Source organism: Amphiprion ocellaris, chromosome 5, assembly GCF_022539595.1.
Source record: "Amphiprion ocellaris isolate individual 3 ecotype Okinawa chromosome 5, ASM2253959v1, whole genome shotgun sequence".
NCBI classification, from domain to species: Eukaryota; Metazoa; Chordata; class Actinopteri; family Pomacentridae; genus Amphiprion; species Amphiprion ocellaris.
This window is the reverse complement of record NC_072770.1, coordinates 18074990-18097198: the sequence shown is the minus strand read 5'-3', so window position 1 is coordinate 18097198 and position 22209 is coordinate 18074990. Positions and strand designations below refer to the sequence as shown.

At 43.1% G+C, this 22209-nt stretch overlaps 1 protein-coding gene and 1 long non-coding RNA gene across 5 annotated transcripts in view; one reads left to right on the top strand and one right to left on the bottom strand.

Annotated features, from left to right (window-relative positions):
- ndrg3a (ndrg family member 3a) overlaps window positions 1–21853 on the bottom strand; it is a 33104-nt gene extending 11251 nt beyond the window's left edge. For 3 of the 4 annotated variants that reach the window (XM_023269506.3, XM_023269507.3, XM_035947802.2), the window contains exons 1-3: window positions 21692–21853; window positions 8653–8736; window positions 6650–6682 (exon numbers count right to left, since the gene is read on the bottom strand). In XM_023269506.3, coding sequence (XP_023125274.1) covers window positions 6650–6682; window positions 8653–8709 — 90 coding nt within the window. In that variant the 5' untranslated portion in view covers window positions 8710–8736; window positions 21692–21853. Of the gene's footprint in view, window positions 1–841; window positions 1243–6649; window positions 6683–8652; window positions 8737–21691 lie in introns of those variants that run through there. The other variant, XM_023269508.3, reaches the window with a different exon arrangement.
- Window positions 1361–8927, top strand: LOC118470227 (uncharacterized). Its single transcript, XR_008601736.1, has 3 exons — window positions 1361–6702; window positions 6897–7825; window positions 7959–8927. It is a non-coding gene; the product is annotated as an uncharacterized LOC118470227 (long non-coding RNA).
- Window positions 21854–22209: the final 356 nt, after the last annotated feature.

Below are 22209 nucleotides of genomic sequence, written 5' to 3'. Positions count from 1 at the left end.
ACACAAGCAGACGCATACAGACACATCCATATATCCTGTGCATATTCTCCAATGGGATCATCCCACATACATGCCATCCTGATCCATTTCTGATACAAACACAGCCCTCCCCACCTGCAGCGCACACACAGTGTGTGTGTGTCATCGAAGCAGTGGGTTGAAACTATAAACTCAAGGTCTCTGCAGGGAAGGGAAGGACCTGCTACAGTGATTTTGGTGTGTTGTTGCCACAGTGTGTGTGAAGGGTGAGTGACCTCTCTCCCGGTTTTGTGTCATAACAGAACGAAGAACACAATGCATGCACTATGCAACATCCACAGTCATTCACTAATCACTGGGCAAAACATATATCCCTGCAGTCATGGATACACACAAACCAACACATCCGAGACATAATGACACCTTATTGATGGACACCCACATACTGACAAGCACACATCCGCAGGTTGTGGCATTTGCAAATTCAAAGACACTTGAACACCAAACACATGAATCTTTCATATCATCACATTTAAATGCACCACTGCACCCTGAGCATGTTGACTGTACAGAGTGCAGACTGCACACATGGGCACTGTGTGAACTGTAGGTGAATGCACACGCACGCACAAAGACACACTGAACAAATGTTCACCCCATCCCAGCAGCTGCTCAAAGAGAAAAAGCCCCAACAAGCAAGCCAGGAAAGACTCCACTAGCTACTCCCTTCCTGTAGGTAACTACTGTCACCCTGCCTTTGGAGAAATCACACAACAGCACCCCTGATCTGAACCAGAACCTCCGTGCTGCTGCAAGGACCAAGCCAGGTGTGTCATGTCAGGCAAGACAATTTGTCACTCACCACTCCATTTCCAGCGCATGCAATCTGGTCCAGGTCCAGAATAGCTGACATGTTTTTCCCACACAGGAGAGGAGTGTGTTATGCTATGTGCAAGTGTGTGCTGGGAAGCTTTGAAGATCTCCAAAGGAGGAGGAGAAGGAGGAGGGAGGGAGCTTTGGTAGGAAGGGAGGGATGTAGGGTGAGGCGGCTAGAGCAGCAGCGACAAGCGAGGAAGAGAGGAAGAGAGGGAGGAGAAAGACACAGCGGCAGGAGTGAGGAGGAGATGGGTAAGTAACCTGAATGAAAGCGGAACAGGGGGAGGCAGATAAGATGCAGAGAGAACAAGAGAGACGGAGACAAGAGGTGGGAAAGAGAGCAGGAAAAGAGACAGAGGGGGAGGAGAGTGAGACTGCAGTTTGTGCTTGGTAGTCACAGCGCGTCCGTAAATCCAGCCACTGGTGCATCTAATTGGATTGCAGAGGGTCAGGTGGGTAGTGGGAGAGGGTGGGGCTTAGAGGAGAACGGAGAGGAGGAGGGGGAGTGTAGGAGGAAGAACGGGAAGGCAGCGTGGAAGAGGGGTGATGGGGTGCAAAAGGATGCAGAGGCAGTCCAGGAACATGGGCAGGCTGCTGACGTCACATACTGTTATTGATAAGGCGGAGGAGAGGAGGCTGACTTTGACAGCTCACCCTGGGCTGTTTTCTGCATCAGCAAAATGGCTGCTCATCTCCAAGATTCAACAAGATCTGTTTCCAGATTCACTTGTGCATCACCTTTGTGAAGGACAAATTTTTCAGTGAATGGGCATAATCACACCTGTTAATAAATTCAAAATACAAGAGTGAGTCACTCAGCAGCGCTAACATACAATGCAGCAGCGTGGCAAGCAGCAGCAGGAGCTTTACTGCAAATGTTGGCTCATTCTGCCACAATAACTAATCATACAAATGTCCTTGCATTGCTCAAGTATTCATTTCAGTATTGACCTTTAACAGACAACCCTCATCATGTTGCAGGCTTACCAGAAAAAAGACACTACAAGCTACTATTTTAGTATTTTTTCAACAATCACAACCATACATTATGAGGATCCATGCCCTCTAAACTTTCCACTGAGTCATTTGATCCACATAGTTTATTGATTTCTCCTTTTCTACTCTCCTCTGTCATCGGCACCACTGCTAGCAGTGCAGGGTGTCACGCCTTTGTCTGAGACAGGCTGCTTTGTGCAGCCAATAGCACACGTGTAGACAGCAGAGTCGGTGGGATTATAAGAACAAGGGGTGCTTCATTGGCTGGTCAATGTGGCAGCATGTTTGGTTGTAAACTGCTGTTTCCCTACATTTTTCCTGTCCGAACCCACAGAGGGTGCCAGTGACACATGTAATCTATGTACACATGAAGGACTAAACACTTGTAGTACATACAAAACAAATACAACAACTCAAGCATTCAAAATATGTACTTGATTTGATTTTTAAAAAATATAAGATTAAAAGAAATCAATACATCCAACATTATATTTACATACATTTTTGTTGCTTTTCTTCCCGTCTGTAGCCATTCGAGCCAGAGTAATGACAACATTGTTCAATCAATTATCCCACATTATGGTATACATGCACGTGGTCACATCAGCTCACGGAGATAATGTCTATGACTGAACACACCCTTTTCTCATCAGAGCAGGTGTCTCTTTGTATCATACGTTCAGTTATTAACTGTCTCTGCAGTCTGAGGAGTCAGACAGCGATGCTCTGGTCTGCATAGGACAGTTTAATGTAGAAGTTCTGTATCAACATTTCCACAATTCAGGGTTTTATTTCAACGTGTTTATGTATATTAAAATGGCCAAGCTCAGGAAAACATTTTTGCATAAAACTGTCAGCCACATGGCATGACATTGCATGTCCTCCTCTAAGACAGCGAGTAGGGGTTGGATTTGGATTACACCAGCTTTTTAAGATGCCTAAGCCCCCCTTAAGGACCCTCCAACAATAACAAAAAGCACAGCGGACTGAAAAGACATCACACAAAAGCAGAATGATCGAACCACAAAATGAACAGGCTAATGGCGCCCTCTGCTGAGTTTAATGAGACAGTGAGGATTTCAAAAGCTGAAGGCATGACTTCACAGCCATTTGTCTCGATAACGATACAAGACGAGTTATTAAAGCTGGACATTGCCATGAAATGTCAAATTTAACATGTAATGATGACAAGATTACATGGAAAACTAATATTTATGACTAGAAATCAAAATACATTTAAAACAATGAACAAAAACACTGCAGGAACACAATCGCCCCATGAGGCCTATTTTTAAAGCATACAGTCAGCTATTTCCATGTGTATGAAATAACTGGGTGTTCTGAATCATGCACTTTAAAACACAGCCGGTCCCATGGGTGTGACGAAGCTGACTCACACCTTCCTCCCCTCCACGCCTCTCAGTGATGGAAGCAGGGTCTTATTGCAGACACAAGACTGGAGTAGGACTCCTACTGGTTCTCCTCTCTGAGCCCACCTCACCACCGCCATCACGATCCGCCTCCTTCAGGTGCGCAGGGCTTTGACAGAACTGCTGCAGTACCTGTGGTTGGCCTGTGGTGGGAGCTGTAGCAGAAGGAGGAGAGCAGCTGGCTTCGTCCTCCAGCTGCTGGAATGTCACGGCTCAGATTGATGGTGCTGTGGTAAAATCCCCTCTTACACATGCTCTATTCATGGAAAGTCTGATGCTGATGCCTTGTAGTGCGTGTGGGCTTCATTTGTTCTTGTATTACTACACTGAGTGACAACTACAATAAAATAACACAACTTATCTCAAAATGATATTTTATCATTTCCTACATTTCCAACTGACATAATAGCAAAAACTGGATCAAAGGTAATTCAATTTTTTGTCAAATTTAATTTTAAGTGAGCTAAAGCTTTCTCCAAGATTAACAATTCATCGAGTGATTATCCCAAAGACTCTTTAAAGAATCCCTCGAGTTGTCACACTGGTACAACCTCCTGAATAGAGTTCAAAAAAATCATTAGTTCATCTTAACAATTCCTTGAAACTCCTGAGTGTGACTTTGTGAGGTCAAAATGGCCGCCTTAGAAATAAGGTCAAATACATTTAAGTCTGCCTCAATACCACTGAGACAAATTCTGGTACAATTCCTCCTGTAACTTACAACTGCATGACTTAAACTGAATCACAACAAGGTGAGAGGGAACGAACATCATGCTGAGAACATGAGCAGCTGATGGAGTGCAGCACTGTATGAATATAAATGTATTAATAATAGTGCAGGCAGGAATGTATGCTGGGGAGCATGTGGCATGCCTGCTCCAGCTAACATGCTTACTCTCCTCCCCTGCCTGCAGCAGCTATATTTAGCTCGGGTGGGATGCTGGAAGCAGCCGTGACTGCAGAAAGTGAGAGAGGGATGAAAGGTTTAACCCTTTGTAGCTGTGACGGCCATTAAAACACAGCAGAGAGCTTTACTCATGCAGGAGACTCCTTGATAGAAAAAGCAAACTGCACAGGAGGCGGAGGGCTGGCAATCTGATTCCCTATGCAAAGACAGGATCAAACAAAGGAATCTGGAACATTGTCCACTCAAGGCCAATAACCTTGTTTTCTGGAATGATGATTACTCTGACTTTATCACATAAATAGATCCCCTTATGGTGATACAATATCTACTGTAAAAGGCAGGCTCATTGTCTGCAAGCACACTGCGGCAGATACCACCTGCAACAACTCTAGAAGAGATCCAGCTCTGCAAAGACCACATGTATTCATCACAAAAAAAGACAGAAAAGGACTATCTCCACAAACCTCAGAAACACATCTATACATATAAATACATTACTATCCTCAAACAGCGACACTGTGTGCCCTTTGGGAAGTCCGTCTAAAGGTCCTGCTAAAAATCTCTAGAGACAGGGCTAAACCAACTGCTGTATCTACTAGGAGCTGATTGAAAAATATGATGACCTTCAAGCCCTCACAAAAAGTAGAATTCCCCATTGTCACCATCCAAGGTTACTTTTATGGCATTTTGCCTGTTTCTAGTGATCTTATAGTACAATGTTCCAAGGGGAGTGAGATGAGAATGACATGTAGGGTTTCCAGCCAGATCAAAGATCATCAGGGTGTCCAACCTTGCAGGAACAGTTTTCTGATCTTAAAAATTTAGTAAGGTTTTACATATTTGCAAGGGTGATCCAGCTGCCCATCAACAAATTCTCTGTTTTTGTAAAAAGAAGTTCCAAAAAAAATTTTTTTCCTTTTAGAGTGTTTCCAAACCACCTTAACTTCACTAAATGGGCTGCTAATATGAATATATTGGCTCTATATCAGTCCAAAGCACCCACAGCCCACAAACATGATAGCCAACTGACACAGATTTATGGTTCATACATACTAATTCAAGTTAGGGGGTCAATCCCTCAACAAAACAAGGTAGGTTGGCAGGAAAATCTGTGATGTGTTGTAATATAACTCCATATTGTAATGGCGATACTGAAGCGTAGTAGCTATACAGTTTCCATCTTTCAGCTTCAAAGGTCCCATATTTTGAAAATCCATTTTTGTAGTGTTTTGTACAGCCTAAAAACTTGGAGGTGAAAACTAAATCCTTTGAGAATATGCAGACACTTACCACTGCCATTCCTCTAGGCTAATATGGCTAATGTTACCATTAACTTTGAATGTATGTCAACAGGTCAGAGCTCTGTGGAAATTAAGGGATGGTGGAAACTTAAAGACCCATTTGAAACCAATAAACTAGACTGGTTGGGTTATGGGTTTTAATGTCACCTGTTGTTCAGTGAAACCTAAATTCAGACGATGTTTACATCTGTTTTCTTCTCTCTTGCTCTCTGTGCTCACATATAGTGCATTTTAATACAGTAAAAAAGTTCAAAACAATCGCTTTTACTTGACAGGGCAATATTTAGCGATATTTCCCTGTCAAATAAACGTGGTCAACTGTTTTGCCTCGTGCTGTCAATCACAGATGCAAAGAGAGTCTTCTTCCTGAAAGAGGCAATGAGAGCAGCTTAACTGTATTGAAAGCTACGGACACAGAAACAGCCCATTTAGAGCATGACTAAAACCAGGAGTTACACAGTCATGTTAAAATTAACCATTTTTAAAAACTTGAACATTTGTAACTGACAAATTGAAAGATATATTCTGAGCACAATATGGGACCTTTAAGAGATCCACTGCTAACATAGGCCCTAAATATTGAATAGGCTTTGCCCACTGAATAAAAAAACTATGAAAAAAATTACAATTCAAACATGCTTTTATTGAACAAACTCCTCATTAATAGTCTGGCTGGGGCTTCATCTTGAATGGTTTCTGTGCCCAGGATTCATCTGATAGGTCAAATATTTGCATGCTACTCAGACATGATTTTAAAGTGGCCTCTGCACTTTGTTCCACAGAAACACAGGTGCACATAATCAAAAGCTACAGAAGGTTAATCAGGAAAGAGCTCTTTTTTCTCGCTAAACTCTTGTTTTCTCTATTCTGTTAACAGTCAGTGCCAGCAAGGGCAGACTTGGGAGAACCAACAGAGGCAAAAACTCCCTGACCTCACTGATTTATCCATTAAACAAACCCAACACATTTCACCTGCATGTGGTAAAATGGGTTGTTACCAGTGAGGAACAATGTTTAGATGTAGGGCAGGCAAACGGATGGGTTCAGCAGTGAGGGGCTGAGAATGAGGCCATGTCCCAATGCCCCCAACCCTCTTCCACAAGCACAACAGCATCGTCTCTAACCACAGCACAACAAAAGGAGCAGAGAGCAACACTCACCTGGCAGTCGAAATCTTGAAAGTTGCGTGCGTTCTGCAAGAAAAGAAAAAGAGGTGAGTTAAAATGTACCTAGGACCTACAGATGCTACATTTCTGTATGAAGCCAAAAATATGTTTGTGTAATGGAAGCTAATTCATCACAGTTTTTTCTCTGTCTTACATTAACACCAATAATACTTTAGTTTAACAGCAGAAGAAATAAATTCTTTCGAGGATGGTGCATCATTAGTCTTTATTGAATCTGCAGGATGCGAGAGAGTAGATGGGCAGAGAGGCGAGAGTGGGCAGCAGACAACAGAGAAGATTCTTATGGGATTCATTTGTAGGTACAACATGTACTTGGGTTTGGAGGCAGATGGTGGCTACAGAGCCATCTTTCCTTTTACTGCTGACATAGTTGTGTAGCAGAAATCATGGTAAAATCATTTCTTTAACAAGTCTACAATCCTGCGTTACTTACATGTATTTTTCAGATAATGATGAAAAGTGACGAAGCCAGTTTAAAGGAATGAAAAGTGTTTTCTTAGGCTTTAACATAAGTGAATCTCAACATGTGAGCAACACTTTCATATATATATATAAAATAAAATATATATAATAAAACATGTTTAAGCTCTATGTAGAAAACATCTTCATCACAGTAAACTGCTTCAACATGTTGAAGATAAAGATGGGGGAGTTTTTAATAAATTAGCATATTCTCCATATAATGTGATGCAGCTCTGCTTAAACGGATGAAACTCCCATCAGCTGTTGGACTGAACAAGATCACTGACGGTACCCTTTTGTATCAGATATCAAGACATCAGCAGCAGATTGTATAAGTCTTGTAAGTGATGAGTCAGACTTGCCATCCTGTTGCCTATAATCATGTTATAGGTGGCTTGAAAAGAATCAAAAGTCACATATATTCATAACTCCTGATGATAATACATGTTTAGTTGGTCTTTACTGTTGTTTTGGTTACTTTGCAGCTGCGGACAGTGTTTTTTTTCTTCCTCTTTCCTAGCTGCATGATCAGTTAAAATCTTGTATCATCAGTATGGTAATTACAACCTGTTTCTGCATAGAACCAAAAAGAAAATGAGGATCACTGTTATCATATTATCATCTCCATCTACTTTCAAGATTCCTGGTTTAACTTTTTAATGAGCTGGCCACTAGGTGGAGTGAGAGGTCAGTGCCAGTCTCCTTCATTCAGATGATTTTTATGAAGCATGTTCTGCACCCTGTATCCTCACACAAGACATTTACCTTTACGAGTCTAAAACCCTGCCAAAGTGAAATGTTCTCCTGCTCATTCTTCCAGCCCATCGCTGAGGTAACGCAAACCCCCTCAGACCTGATACGCCAGCATCGCTCCTCCTCTGAGGCTCTGCACCCTCCTGACTGTTCCCAGGGGAGAACAAAACACCCGGTGTAAACACCCTCTTTCTAATCAGTTAATCAGCTGCTGAGATGAAGCTGGGAAGAGAAGGAGGACGGAAGAGGACAGGAGGAGCTTTGATCTGCCATTTGGCTGTTTCTTTGCATCTTCTGTCTGTTCTCCTCGTCGCTCACTTGATAGAGTCTTTCAAGGTTTCAGAAAAAAAAAAAGATGAATTTCTTCCAGCTTCTCTTTTGATCTTTCTTCGTTCTTGCTAGACTGTTTTCTGTGACTCTCTTACATTTCACACCTCCTTCTCTTCTACTCTATTGCCTCATTCTGTCTACAACGGTTTTTCTTTTTTTTTCCAAATCGACTTGCTCTCTCGTTTTTTTCCCTTCTTTTCCTCTCCCTCTCGACGGTTGAGCAGATATGAATAATTCACTTTGATGAACAAGACTGCAGAGTGTGCTTGCTTGGTATATTAGTGTATGTATTTGCCAAGGACTGCCATAGTGGGAGCTGATTCACTTACAGCGGCACAAAACATGTCTTTTCACTTTGTGTGTGTGGTTATACAGATGTTTTCAGGTGTACAGCCGAGTGTCAGTATTGTCTCGTTCTCACCACAACTTACCTTATTGGTCAGCAGCGGCTTGATCTCAGTCAGCTGTACATCCTGCAGCTCATCCATCTTCCTGTCTGGTCACTCTAAACCACTCTGTCCAACAAGAGAAAGAGAAAAAAACATTATACTCTCCTTTAATAAATAAGAGCAGCTGGCCAAGCAACATACATATGTACTAAAGACACTGCAGCCACTAAGATTGCTGTAGACAAAAAACATGCACATCAAACAAAAAATTATGTCCATCTTTCTATTGACTGTTCAAAATGACTGAATAAAAGAAGATGTCTAAACTCATGTATAATGTGTTTGTAATGGCAGCTCTGTTCACTGCAACTAATGATAATTGTCACCATTGATTCAGATATTGCTTTATAACTCGATTAATTCCCGTCTCTCGGAAAACAGTGAAAAGTGCCCTTTACAATTTCCCAAAGTCCAACATGATGCATTCAAAGTCTTTGTTTTGTCTGAGTAGAATGGGGTTGAAAGCATCTCTGTCTCCTGGGCGTCTTGTCCTTTCAACTCCATATTGGCGTACTGTGATACCGATGTGAGGATACCAGAGCCGGGGATAGGAGATAGAGAGGTCGTTTTCTCAGTTTTTCAGGAAAGGGCACACTTTCAGTCCACACAGGTGGTATGCAAACAAGCGCACGCACAAAGATGGATCTGGCCAGGTTTAACAAGAAGCTCTAAAGCCCACCTCATTTGTTTTCCCCTTGAAACCAGCCGTTTGTCCCCGCACATAATTACTGAACAAGAACATTGACACAAAAATGTCCCCCCTCCCCCATTTTTCCTGAAATGGTACCTCTTCGGCCTTGCCTGTTTGCACAAGGTGAGGACAGGAAGTAGCATTGAATTACCCGGCTGTGCCCAGGAGTGTGGCTCAAGTTGCAAATAACAGCAGATGGAGCCGCTGCCTCTTCTAGGTCAATGCTTACAAAGGGAAGACAAAGCCATATTAACCTGTACTGCACGACATCAGCCTTGTTGTGCAGCCTTGATATAAAAAAGACAAGCATTTATCAGAACAAATGTACATGATGCCACCAGAAACAAGCAAGAAGCAGGACTGGGCAGAGGACTAGCTAACAGCTAAGCACAGTGCCTAAAATCACTTCCTGAGTCAGCGCCAACCCTCCTGTAATGACCTTGAGCTGCTAGAATCAGGTTAACCTTCAGGTTGCTCAGTGAGGCGGCCGGCAGCCAACTTAGAGCTGGAAACACCAGCAATAATGACGTCATGCCATGTCTGTGTTATGAGCAGCTTCATCCTCTGATTGCTTGACAAAGGTCTGAACAGACATCTGCCTGTTGACGCATGAAACGGGTCAAGGGTCGTCCTGCTCTGGCACCTCGCTTACAAACAACCAGATAAAGCAGATGTGTACAACTGAGCGCAATCCTCAAATTACATAAAACAGTCCTGAAAAAAACAGTAAAAACATCCAGAGTTGGAAGTACTCAGCGAGCAGCAATGGGGAGTGAAAACATGCCCGGCAAAATCCCTGCTGACAAATCCGGCTCAAGGGTGGAACTAAATAATATTTAGACAACTGAACAAGGAAAAAAGAAAAACAAATACTCTGAATGCTTGAGCAGATTGAGCGTATTGGCCGGATCAATCCAACACTTCCTCAGGCTGTCACAGAAAGTGGGATGGAGGCAAAGACTGCTTTAATTGTAGCTGGCTAGCTGGGCAACTCAGGTGTTAAGGGAGACGGGGGTCAGGGCGAGCTTAAAGTGACAGACTGACTGGGGGGCTTTCACAGCTCAACCCCACTGACCTCTGATACTGGGTTACCCGGGCAACTAAGCACTTCGCCTCCATTCCCTCCCATCATAACCTCCTCCTTTGGTTTCCACCTGACAGACAGATGTCTCCCCCCCCAGGGGTCCTGCTGGTCCTTTAACCTACTGTAACACCAAATCACCTGAAAGAACAGCACACCGCATTTAGAAACATCCACCAGCATCGCCACCCCTTCCTGCCTACTCCTTCACTGTTCAGCATGCACAGTTGTTGCCATAGAGACAAAGCTGGTTGCTGATGTTTATTCTAAGCTAGGACAGACCCATGGGACAGATGTGAGGAAAGGAGACAAGGGGAATAGATAGTGGTAGAAAAGACTGCTGCTGAAACCTGTTTTGAGCTTCATTGCCTTCAATTCCATTTTACCCCTGACAATCCCTGAGAAGTCAAACGTAACATACATACCGTCTTGATATGACAGCACAGCTTAGTGTAATTGCAACAGGAAAGTAGTCCCAGATGACAGCGGGGGAAATGTCATTTGCAATCTGTGCAGCTTGCAGGGTTTGTCCCACATTCACACCATGTCATGAATGTGGAAGAGGATAGGGGAAGGATTGAGAGAGCTGATGTGATAGAACAAGACCCTCTAGCCTCTACAGTCAGAGCATCTGATGTGGCGGATCGCTCTCATAAATGGTCTCCCTGACACCAGATTCTGTTTTACTCCGCTCCTACGTTATTAAGGATGAGGTAACACAAGATTACATTCCAGTGCTCATGCATGATTTCCCTCGTTTGTTCTTCGGGTCAATTTGCCTGCACGGCATGTTGCTATCAGGGGAGCCTTGTTTCAGGGCTAAATATCATGCCACATAGCAAGGGACAAGGGGAATGTGCTGAATGAACAAATGACAAGAAACAACCCATGTCAGAAAACCACATGAGGCTCTTCATACGCAGGAAAAGGTCAGCTTTCACCGCAGCCTAGTGTCAGCAGTGTCTCTGGCAGATCAGGAGGTTTTATTTCTGACAGTGATTTTATCGGAAGAACTGCAGACACATGTTGAAATCTGTCAGTTTAATAAGTGGATAACTTATTTAGCACCCCTCCCTCTCTCCTCTCTTGTTGGCAACGCTGCCGTCTACTTCACAAACATCTTTTGGTGGCTAAAGCGGAGAGAGGACGAGTCTTTACATTAACACCGAGGAGCCGGAGCCTGAATGCATTCGTATGTGGACAGAGGTGGCTGCCAAAACACCTACTTTAGATAGATACGTTGTCTCTGCCAACAAAAAGCTGTCCTGTAGCTGCCATGTCAGCAGACGGCCCTGAGCGATTGATGAACACATCTTTTACTGCTCCTTTCCCCCCTTCCTCCTCTCTGTGCACTCTCTCTGCTGTCTTTGTCTATTCATCTCTACCTCACCTTGGGCCATCAGGAGGTCTAAGCAGGCCGTATGATGGACGACTGAGAGCCCAGCTGCGATGCTGACCGTCCCTTTAGCCCCTTCAATTAGTCCTCCTTTCTGTTTATCGCCATAGCAACTGTGACCTCAGAATAATTTGTTGTCATCATCATTCACGTCACGGCCGCTCTTTCACTCTGACCTCTCTGGCTATAGCTTGACCTAAGTGAATATCACCATGGTGACCTCATATTAACCTGCCTCCGGGTCTCTATGAAGACCCTGACTCAGCCCTCAAGCACGCTGCCATGGCGATGTATTGTAAAGCTGAAACTGTGTTCACACATTAATCGGCCATTGCAGTAGGAAGAGGATTAGAGCAAAGATGACAGCTTGCAATTCAACTCAATGTGCCACATAAAACATAAAGCGTAGCACAAAGGGTTAACAAAAGGGGCTTATGCTTGATGTGTACATAAAAAAACACAAATGTGTCATTTCTGGTGCACAGATCTGATCTGAATAAACTTTACTAGAACTGTAGACCACATGCTTGTTATTCATTACACACAGTTTAAAACTTCTGCATCTCAGTCATTGAAAATGTGTGTGTTTTTGTGTGTTGTTAAATCCCACCACACAGATTACCACGTTATTAAACCAGAATCATTATGGTTTATTCATTAGATTTACTTCAGACTTCACACTTCAGAAAACGCTTTGATGCCAATCGAGATCTACTTGGTTTCTTGCCTCAAAGCAGTTAAATAAAATTGCATAAATTTACGGCAATGTTTTGATTCTCGAGAAGTAACTGCGGCAAACCTTTCAAAATCAACTTACTGAATATTTGTGGTGCAACTGTCACACACGCACATATTTCTGTCCACTATGAATTCTGAAAAATATTGTTTCCAACTTTCAACATCAAATGATTGGGTATTTGTGGTGCAACTGATATTTTTAACACACGCACAAATGTGTTTCTGTCAACTATAAATTGTGAAAAATATTGTGCTGATTAGAAATCACTCAACTACAGTATTACAGATAGAAAGAAAACAGTAGTCATCGTGTATTCCTCCTCCATATCACAGCCACACTGACACCTCATAATGACTGTACCAACATCTGCATGCCTGGGTTACTCATCCAGCCTAAGGCCAGGTAATATATCTGACAAGTCTACCACAATATAATGTTTTCTTTTAGTTAAATAATGCATTATTATTGTACATTTTAACAAAATTATTTCTAATACAGGCCAAGAAATAAAAGGTTCAATTTGAATTTCATTCCCTTACTTTGAATTTAGAAACTTAACCTAGTTGTCATGGTGAAGGGGCTCTATTATTAAGGTAAGACAGGAGGATTAGGAGCCAGAGCAGCAGCACACTCGGAGTTTGTTCATGAAATTAACTGACAACATTTTCATGATGTTTTTTTTTTTTAACAGTGGCATCTAATATTACTTACAGCAGACATAAACATGTATACAGTCAAAAAAACTGCCGGAGCCATTTACCCTGTTTGCGACAACAATACGGAGGGTACCTTTTTATATAACCCACCTGTTAAAATTGTACTAATTCTTAAAGTTATGCCTAATTAAGGGTCTGGCTGCTCTGAGTGACAGGTGGGAGCCATCACAGGACAGTCCATTGCTCACCTCAGCTCCACTCATGCTCCACCTCATTGCCCATTTTTGGATTAGCCAAGAGTTAGAGTCATGCACTGCCAAGATGGTGACGGCTAAAGCCGCCACACTGAGTTTAAAAACTGCTCTTACAGAAACCTGTCTGTGACGTGAGATTTTGTTCATCTTTATTTACGGTGCATCGACCAGACAGAATACTGATGGTATTTCCCAAAGCTCAGTCCTGCATTCCTTAATTCAAAAAGTCATCACAGGTGTACAAGACTTTTACTGATATATTTCCGAAATTACACGTCACCAAATATCATCAAAGTCAACCATTTTACAATTTTTTTTACAAGCCTTGATTCTGCACCATTTCCCCGTCTTCAAAGCCAGCTCAGTGGGCTGCATCCATTGAAATACCCAGCCCTTGATGTGAAACACAGCTACTCACAATTACCAGCTCATTTCCAGTGAGAGGAAGTAGTGTCATCAGCCTGTCTGCTTTCTCTGTGAGGTAATGGCAGCTAAATCACTGAGGCACACAGGCATGTCTGTCCTCAACTGCAGCCTCGGTCCTCCATCAGCACTCCACCAAGCTTCACATCACAATAGAAAGCAGGCCAGAGCAAATTCCAGAGATACTAGCCTCCTGCTAACTATTCAGGCAGCCTGCTCCACTTTAAATGTAAGATCACAACCAAATTCTTCCTGCACAATTATCAATGTGATGTTGCTCTACCGTTAGACTGGGAGACTTTTCAGAGGTCACTAGAAATTTCTTTACCCTCCAACTTTTCATAACAAGGCCAAGCAAGTGTTTACAGTTCTCAGTCTGTAAAGGTGGCAATCCACACCGGAGTAAAGCTAATGGACTGTGACAAGGCTCAGTTCCAGATTATTGTTCTAAGCTTGGTCGTTTGGTAAGAGAATTAGAAGAGGAAAATCCATTTGTTTGGCATTTTAGCCCCCCACCTCCTCCTCTTGTCAGGTCAATAACAACATGGGTGACAGAAACAACAGGTAAATTTTATCGTGCTCTATTCAGTTGTAGATACAAAGGATAAAAGCCAGGCAGAAATGTGATCTGTAGTATGCTCTTTTGTTCTCCATTGTGGAAAAGCTGACCTATAGCCCTGATCATCCCCTGCTGATACTGTCAGCAAACACGCACAGATGAATAAGCACGAAGACCAACTCACACTGACGCACACACACTCACACTCACAGCTCCCCATGCTTCACTTCTACTTAATTAAATGACAGCTTGCTCTCCTGAGGCTCCATCATCCTCCTTACAGTTTGTATGATTCCCCTGACACGAGCTGACAGAACATTTTTTTCTTCTTTTGACAATCTAACAAAAAAGTATGATGAAACACTGCTCTGATGTCGTTCTCAAGATTCAATCAAAATGGTCTATTCTTATCCAATAGCCCAAATCAAAATGTGCAACGGCACCCACGTCTGCTTTTGAAACTAAACTGAAAACAATGGGTTGGGTGCTTTGAGCCATGATTCGGTTCTGGTATAAGAAGTTTGCACAATGGATGCAGACACATCAATACGTACAGATGATCACTGAATAGGAGAGAAGAAAGGAAGTACAAGATCAGCTCAGTCTACCAAAGACCCAACAAATCTACCATCTCAAACGAAAGGCTCCTCGTTTGATCCCTCCACGATTAAAAAGGTCTAATAAATGCTAAATACTGCATTACTATAATTGGCTCACCCCTCTTTGCAAAACTGAATCTGAAGACAGACTGGCTCAGCCATTACTACATTTAATATCCTGAGCCTCCGGCCAGTCATAACTCAAAATGCAAGTGATAAAAATGTTGCAGTGGTTGTACTTGGACTGAACATGGGACATTATACACACAGGAACAATATTGCCAGTGTGGCTGTGAAGTTTTAAGACCCAGACACCCAATTGAATTTGAATTGAGTTTGTGTATCATGACCTTGTCCTCTGACTCGTGATATTCACTCTGAATGTGCGCAGCTTTCTCTCTTCAAAACATCCGTCTAATAAACCGCATAACTGCATATTTTTGGAAGGGAAATCCTACACTACTCGTACATCACTGTGTGTTTGTGCCTGTGCAGAAAAAGCTTGGTTCATCAGCAAAGATAGTCATTGGCACGTAGCAGCCACTGCACTGATCTGTCTGCCAAAAAGGGGGCCCTCCTCTACTCACTCTGACCTCTATTGGCATACTGGGGACAGCCTCACAAATAGACATCCGTGTAAACAGGCGTATTACCTTCATATATAGACACACTGAGTCTCAGACCACAAAAAGCACAGTACACACCCACAGTACTGTATAGACATTCACACAAATTCCTAATTCTGCAGGGCCGCAGAGTGTAGGACCCCTCTCATTATTCTCTGAGGGCTTTTACAGAATTGCATTATTCCTTGAGGGGCCACTTTATCTGCTAATGGTCTCATGAGATTAAGCAGCAGCATCTGGTTGTATTGATTTATAACCACACATCTACTGGCATCATCAGCATGCTGCACCTTGTATATGAAGACAAACACAGCCAGAAAAAAGTCCCTGGGGACGACTGACTGGCTTCCTAAATAGAGTGCTATGGTTTGTAAAATTATTTGTCATAACTTCCAAAGGCACGCTAAATTTACTGCACTAATACAGACCCAGAGACCAACAGTAATATTTTCCACTGCTGGGGTGATGTTTCGGACCGGCAAACTGGAAACTCAATTTATCCATCACAAAAAAAAGGAGGTAACACAGCTTTGAATTTGAGTGTTTGTGAGGGCAGCTGGGATGTGATTCAAACCTTCCATGTCCCTCCTTTCTCAGTATATTGTACTATAGAGTCTCACAAAGTTAGCCAAGCATCTATTTTGGTCATCATGCATAAATAAAGAAGTAGTCCCTGCACTAAGCTGCATATCAATTTTAGGGAAGTCTTACTGGTCGGTGTGTTTTGACTGAGCCTCCAAGACTACAAACAGAGAATGCAATTGAAACCACATGTTGGAAAGCTAGAGATGTTCATAAAGTGCTATATTCAAATTGAAGACGGCTACAACTGTGACTCATATTGACAGCAACATGTCCACACCTGATTGAACCTCTTTTCAGGACATTGTGGACCTTTACTCTGTAGCACCTGTCATAATAAGATAACTTGCACCTTAACATGGTTGTAGAGAAATATTTTACGCTTGTACACTTTGACTTTTATCACATCTAAGGTAGAGGAGCCAACGTCAACACCCCCCTCAAAAAAATGCACAACAGATTTTAGGTCACATCATCCATCCCACTGAACACAAGCAACTAGTGGCTCTACACTGCAGGTTCTAAGTTTGCAAATTAAGAATACACAGTGTTTTATACTGTGATTGCCACAAACAGACATAAATAATGTTTTTCATCTTTCCCTGAGATTCCACAAGGCTCTGACCCAGCTTATCCTTTCAAACAATGATAAACAGACTTCTTAAGAGAATGGCGCTACAGAGACAGCAATTTAAAAGGTGTAGCTACATGACACACATCATCAATAAATCAATACACTCTATAGAATATACAGGTCATACAAATGGGGAGGCACGGTGAGAGGATGGGTTTAAAGGGAAAAAAACATATCATCACCACTAAGGGGGGCGCCAAGAGACAGATGAATCTTGATAGATCCGCTCTGATAGGTCAGAGAGGTGTGAGCCTGGCTGAATGAGTCTCTGCTCCCTGTATCTGGCTATAAATAAAACTGAATGGCCGGCCCTGTCAGCCCTGCACTCAGTGCTGCTAATAGAGTACCTGCCCCAACTCCGCTACGCTAGGCTAGCTGCCGCTCAGTCTGTGGGGATTTCCTTCGCCATGCTCAGTTGTGCAGAGAGCACAGAGGAAGACAAAGTGCCAGAGAGATCCTATGTGCGTGCTGGATCCCAGCTGGCCGATGTGAGAAGACAGAGTTTCCAGGACAGCAGAGCCCTGCTGGAGGCTCAGCAGGACCCGTAGACTGCGGTCAGACTGGCTGAAGGGCAGCTGTGGAGGCAGCAGCGAGACCATCTGTGTAGCCCGGTCACTGACTAGCCCACACACACACACACACACACTAATATACACGCCCACAGCATCAGGAAACATGAGATAGTCCTTCCATAAAACATGAAGACAGTGCAGAGGCATGAGAGTCCATGTGTCCTGAGACAGTGCAGACCTGTGAATACACAGGCAGCTTTGAATGTGAGCATGTCTCAGCGTGTTTCAGTGTATGAATCAGCGCTAAGATGCCTGTTGCCTTACAAGAACACAGCCTCTGCTAATAGAGTTATCCGTGTGGTCAGCTTGGCTGTCACAATGACTGATTACTGACAATTCAATCTCCCAGAGAAACACAGAGGTGGCTCCTCTGGCGCCTTCCCTTTGCGAATCCTTGCTGTGGAGGTCGGCGGTGTCCTTGGCAACCACGGGGGGGCCCCCCCTTAGCCATCCGCAGCTCAGTTGGTGGCGCCGCTGAAATCGAACGACCTTTTCCACCATTTACATGAAGTCATCCTCCTCTCATCACAACAACCAACGTGGACTGCTGTACCAGTCAGCGTAGCTCCCACTTGGCTCAAGCACTTGTTTTTAACTTTCAGTCCAGAAATTTAGCATCAAATGAATCATAACAAAGTACTGACAATTATTCTATTACAAATATCTCAAAAGCATGTTTATATGTGGAAATGTGCAAGTCACAACTCACACTGAGCTAAACACACTCCCCAGGGACCCAGTCTTTCAAAGAAAAGTCCAGTGTTTCAGGATCAGGTCTTTGCGTATTAACTCCGTCTGGATGTAAGAGCCTCTAGCAGAAACACAGCCTGAGGAGGAGGATCTTCAAACCTCCAGGGCCCTGTGTCTGCCTTTTGCACCGTCACAATAAACCATTTAACTTTCTTGGGTGTTCTCTAGACCATAAAGCAAGCTGAGGATGAAATCATTCATGCGGTGCAAAGCCTATTGTGAGACACTGGAACTAAAGCTGCATGGTGCTAACATGTTTAAGTTTCGAGAGCCTGGTGTGCGATGTGTGCCAGCTTATTTGTATCTATGACAAACTGGGATTTTTAACATCCTTTTCCTTTGCTTTCTATCTCTCTCCCTCACAAACAGACACTCCAGGAAATCATTCAGAGTGTACATTTCCTTGGATTTAGATAACGGAAATGAAACGACAACCTTCAGAGAAATTAAAAGAAAATACGAAACTGTTGATGTGATGGAATTTGTGCATTTACCTAAATTTAAGGGCAGTTGCAAAAAAATATATGAGCCTAAAAGAACGGCAAACACATCGGGGGGATCGAAAGGTCCAGCTTGGCTTGCATCCAGCATTTCGGATCAACAAGCTTACCACCTGTGCTCTGCCTCTCCTCGCCCCCACCTGCTGATTTTACTGCTGATGTTGGTAAAGAAAATGGAGATAGACAGAGCCCTCCCTTCAGCAGGGGTGTGATCCAGCTGATAAGAGTGTCTGAAAAATGTGTGGACGCCGCTGCTGCCTCACACAAGCCAGCAACTGCATGCGATGTTTTGTAATTCATTAGTTTGCCATAAGAAGGCTTATCCTCCATCCCATCCCCGCTCTAAAAACACATGGGGCAGGGGTAGATTGCTAGCTGTCCCAATTTACTGTTAGGCTGGGGGTCAACGGAAATTTCAGAAGCTAACCTGGAACAGATGCATACATATATCAGCTGTTTTTGCAAAGCTTGTGCTGTAACTCGAGGCCTGGCACAGCTTAAATTACAGATGCTCTTTCCATAGAAAAACACAGCAGCAGCAGCAGCAGCAGTGCAGAGCTACAAAAGAAAGGGTCAGGCTGAGGAAAAGACACGTAATACGATGTTTACATTAGTCTCATGGCGATAAATTTTTCAAAAACACACGTGTTTGCTATATGTTTGGTATGATATGACTAAAACGTAACAACAAAATGAGACAAGGGCGTGCTGTTGACAAAGGCATTAGGTATTTCCAATTATGAGGAGAAGTCACAGTAAACATCCACGCAGGTTATGTTTTCCCCTGCAGGGCTGGCACACCAACAGAAACAGTAGTGCTGAGGTGAAAGTGAACACAACGCAGACTGACTGTCAGCACAGTGGCTTAATTACTGTCTCCATCTCTCCAGTGAGTGTTATTCCCTGACATTCATCCCTGCCTTTGCTGCAAGAAATCCTCTTCCACGCAAGAGCATTTCTCACTTTTTATGTACTCTGTAATCCCTGTAATACATCAAGTGTAAATTGTAATCCAAGCTGAAAAGCACCTTAATAGTGTCATTCCTTGCAACTGACATACTTATTTTTTTTTACATCATCCGCTTACAGTGTTGGTGCAATTCAAAGTACAGAATTGTTGCATTGTGTTGCTTTTCTTTCCACTCCAGTGACTTTCTGTAACTTCTCTGAGTGCTCATCAAGGGTGAATCTCATCACAGACTGAACAAATATGGGAATATGTGACAGCTATAATACAAATTGTTGTTAAAAAAAAAAAAAGCACATGAATCCATTTAAAACAATTTAACATTTCAGTCTGGGGAGGCCAGATGAAGAAGTGTCCTGCAGATTTCAAGACCTTATGGGACAATGCATGGATTAATAAACAACTTTTGGCACTCCCATTAGTTAAGCAGTAGGTTTTCACTGTAATAATCAACCAGGAGTGGAGTGATTCCAACAACGTAACCATAAACCTCAAACTATCCACTATCTGCTATTTCTCCTTAAAACGGACTGACAGATCCGCCAATAGAAAGCAGTTATCTGTTGCTCGTTTGTTATCTATTGGCCTTTCCAGTCTCCAGTGTTGCGAGTGACAACAAAATCCTGCGTGCTGCTTGTTGTGTAAGCGCCATTCAACCCTTGTGACCACGTGACGCCGTTAAGTGCATTGTGGGAGATAAAACTCTCAAATTTAACACCACTAGCATGAAACTTTAACACGGTTCATTTTACACCGTTAGATACCAGGATCGACGCTTTAACAGACAGACAGCATACATGAAGTGCTCAACACAGAGGTCACCATGACCTTCTCCTACTTCATTGTATTATTCAGTATCCTGTAAATAAAATTACTTGGATGCCCTTGATGTTTTTGGTAGACTGACTGTGATCCAACAGATCACAGTGTATACACACGCACACACACACACACACCCTAAGATGACTATTTTTAGAAAGGGGAAACACCTGATGCCCACTCCGTTACACTTCCCACCTGTGTGACCTTCGCTTGCTCACCGGTACCAATGTCATCCATCATGTAGTGTGTGAATGTTCTGACGCCTGCAGCTTCATCACTGTGACTGATCTGCTTCATAATGATGGCTCTGAGGAGTCTAGACTGCTTAGAAAAATGGGCAAAATAAATAATAATAACAATGCATGGCCTGACACCATGAGAGATGGTTGGTAAGACATTCAAACACACAGCTTTGGGCCTTGAATTCCTGCGCATGAAATCCCAGCAGAAGAGGATATTTAATATTTCTGTATTTTTTGAGAACAAAAAATTACAAATAAAAATTAATAATGGAAGTATAAGTTGTGTTGTATTGTGTACAGCAAGTTTAAAATTAAATTTTTGTTTTCCGGAACATCCTGTTATTAGTAACTGATACGTATAAGCTGTGAAACGTGTCCAACAATATATTAATTTCAAAAAAAGCTACCCGGCTAGCATTTCTTTATTTGTTTTAGCTCACTGTGTAACGCATCGTGACAGGCCTCGTTTTACTGTATCTGCCTGGTGGATGTGGTTTAATATTTAGCGGGTACAAAATGTGACAGAAAAACAGGGAAGACTTTCGAAACGGACAAAATGAGAGGTAAGATTAAAAAAAAAACAAACAAACAAGAAAACAAGCCCCGGTGTGAACACTGGCGTTATGTCGCATCAATGTAGAGAACAGCAGCAGTGAACTCAATCCAATTCAACTGCAGTTTTTCTAACTGTAACCGCTTCGTTCGTTCTCACCGACCCACCAGCTCCAAAGGTGGTTAACACGAGGCTTTAATTAGTACCAGAGAGCTTCGTTTGGGGCTCCAACGTCCATTTAAGAGACGACAGGACAGCAACACGAACAGGTTGAAATCCAGCGAGCGGAGATAATCTCCTGTGGCATCGGGCACATCTGTAACTGGTGAGACGGTTGGAGCTGCTAACGGCGAAGACACGGTTTTTAAGACTCACCTCGTCGGTGAAATAAGTGTCCGGCGGGTTCCAGCCAATTCCTCGCTGGGTTTGGTGTTGAATTTCAGCGGTGAAACGTATTTCTAAGTAAACAATACACCCCGCTGGTTGCCTGCCTGCCGCTTCCTCTGCCTCAACTAGTATTTCGCTGTGAGTCTGGGCGGAACTACACGCTGCGGCGCAGACACGGCGGAGGAGCCAATGGGAGGCGGACCGGTGCACAGATAGGAGCCGAGCAGGAGGTCTCACTCCTCCGCGAATATCAAGGACGAGACTCTGACCACAAGGCACAGGGGGTCAAGATGCAGAAGTACCACAGAATATATAATAATACAATACAACAAGCCTCTATCGTTTTTCTTAGCCTTATTGTTGTTACTGTTGTTGTCCCACAGTGGGGTGACGTCATTACAGGAAAGGGTCAATCGAAAAATAAAAACAAACTTAAAATATCTTATCTTATCTTTACATTTGACCTCAAGAAGAAAAACACTGATGTGGCACAGTTGATTGTATAA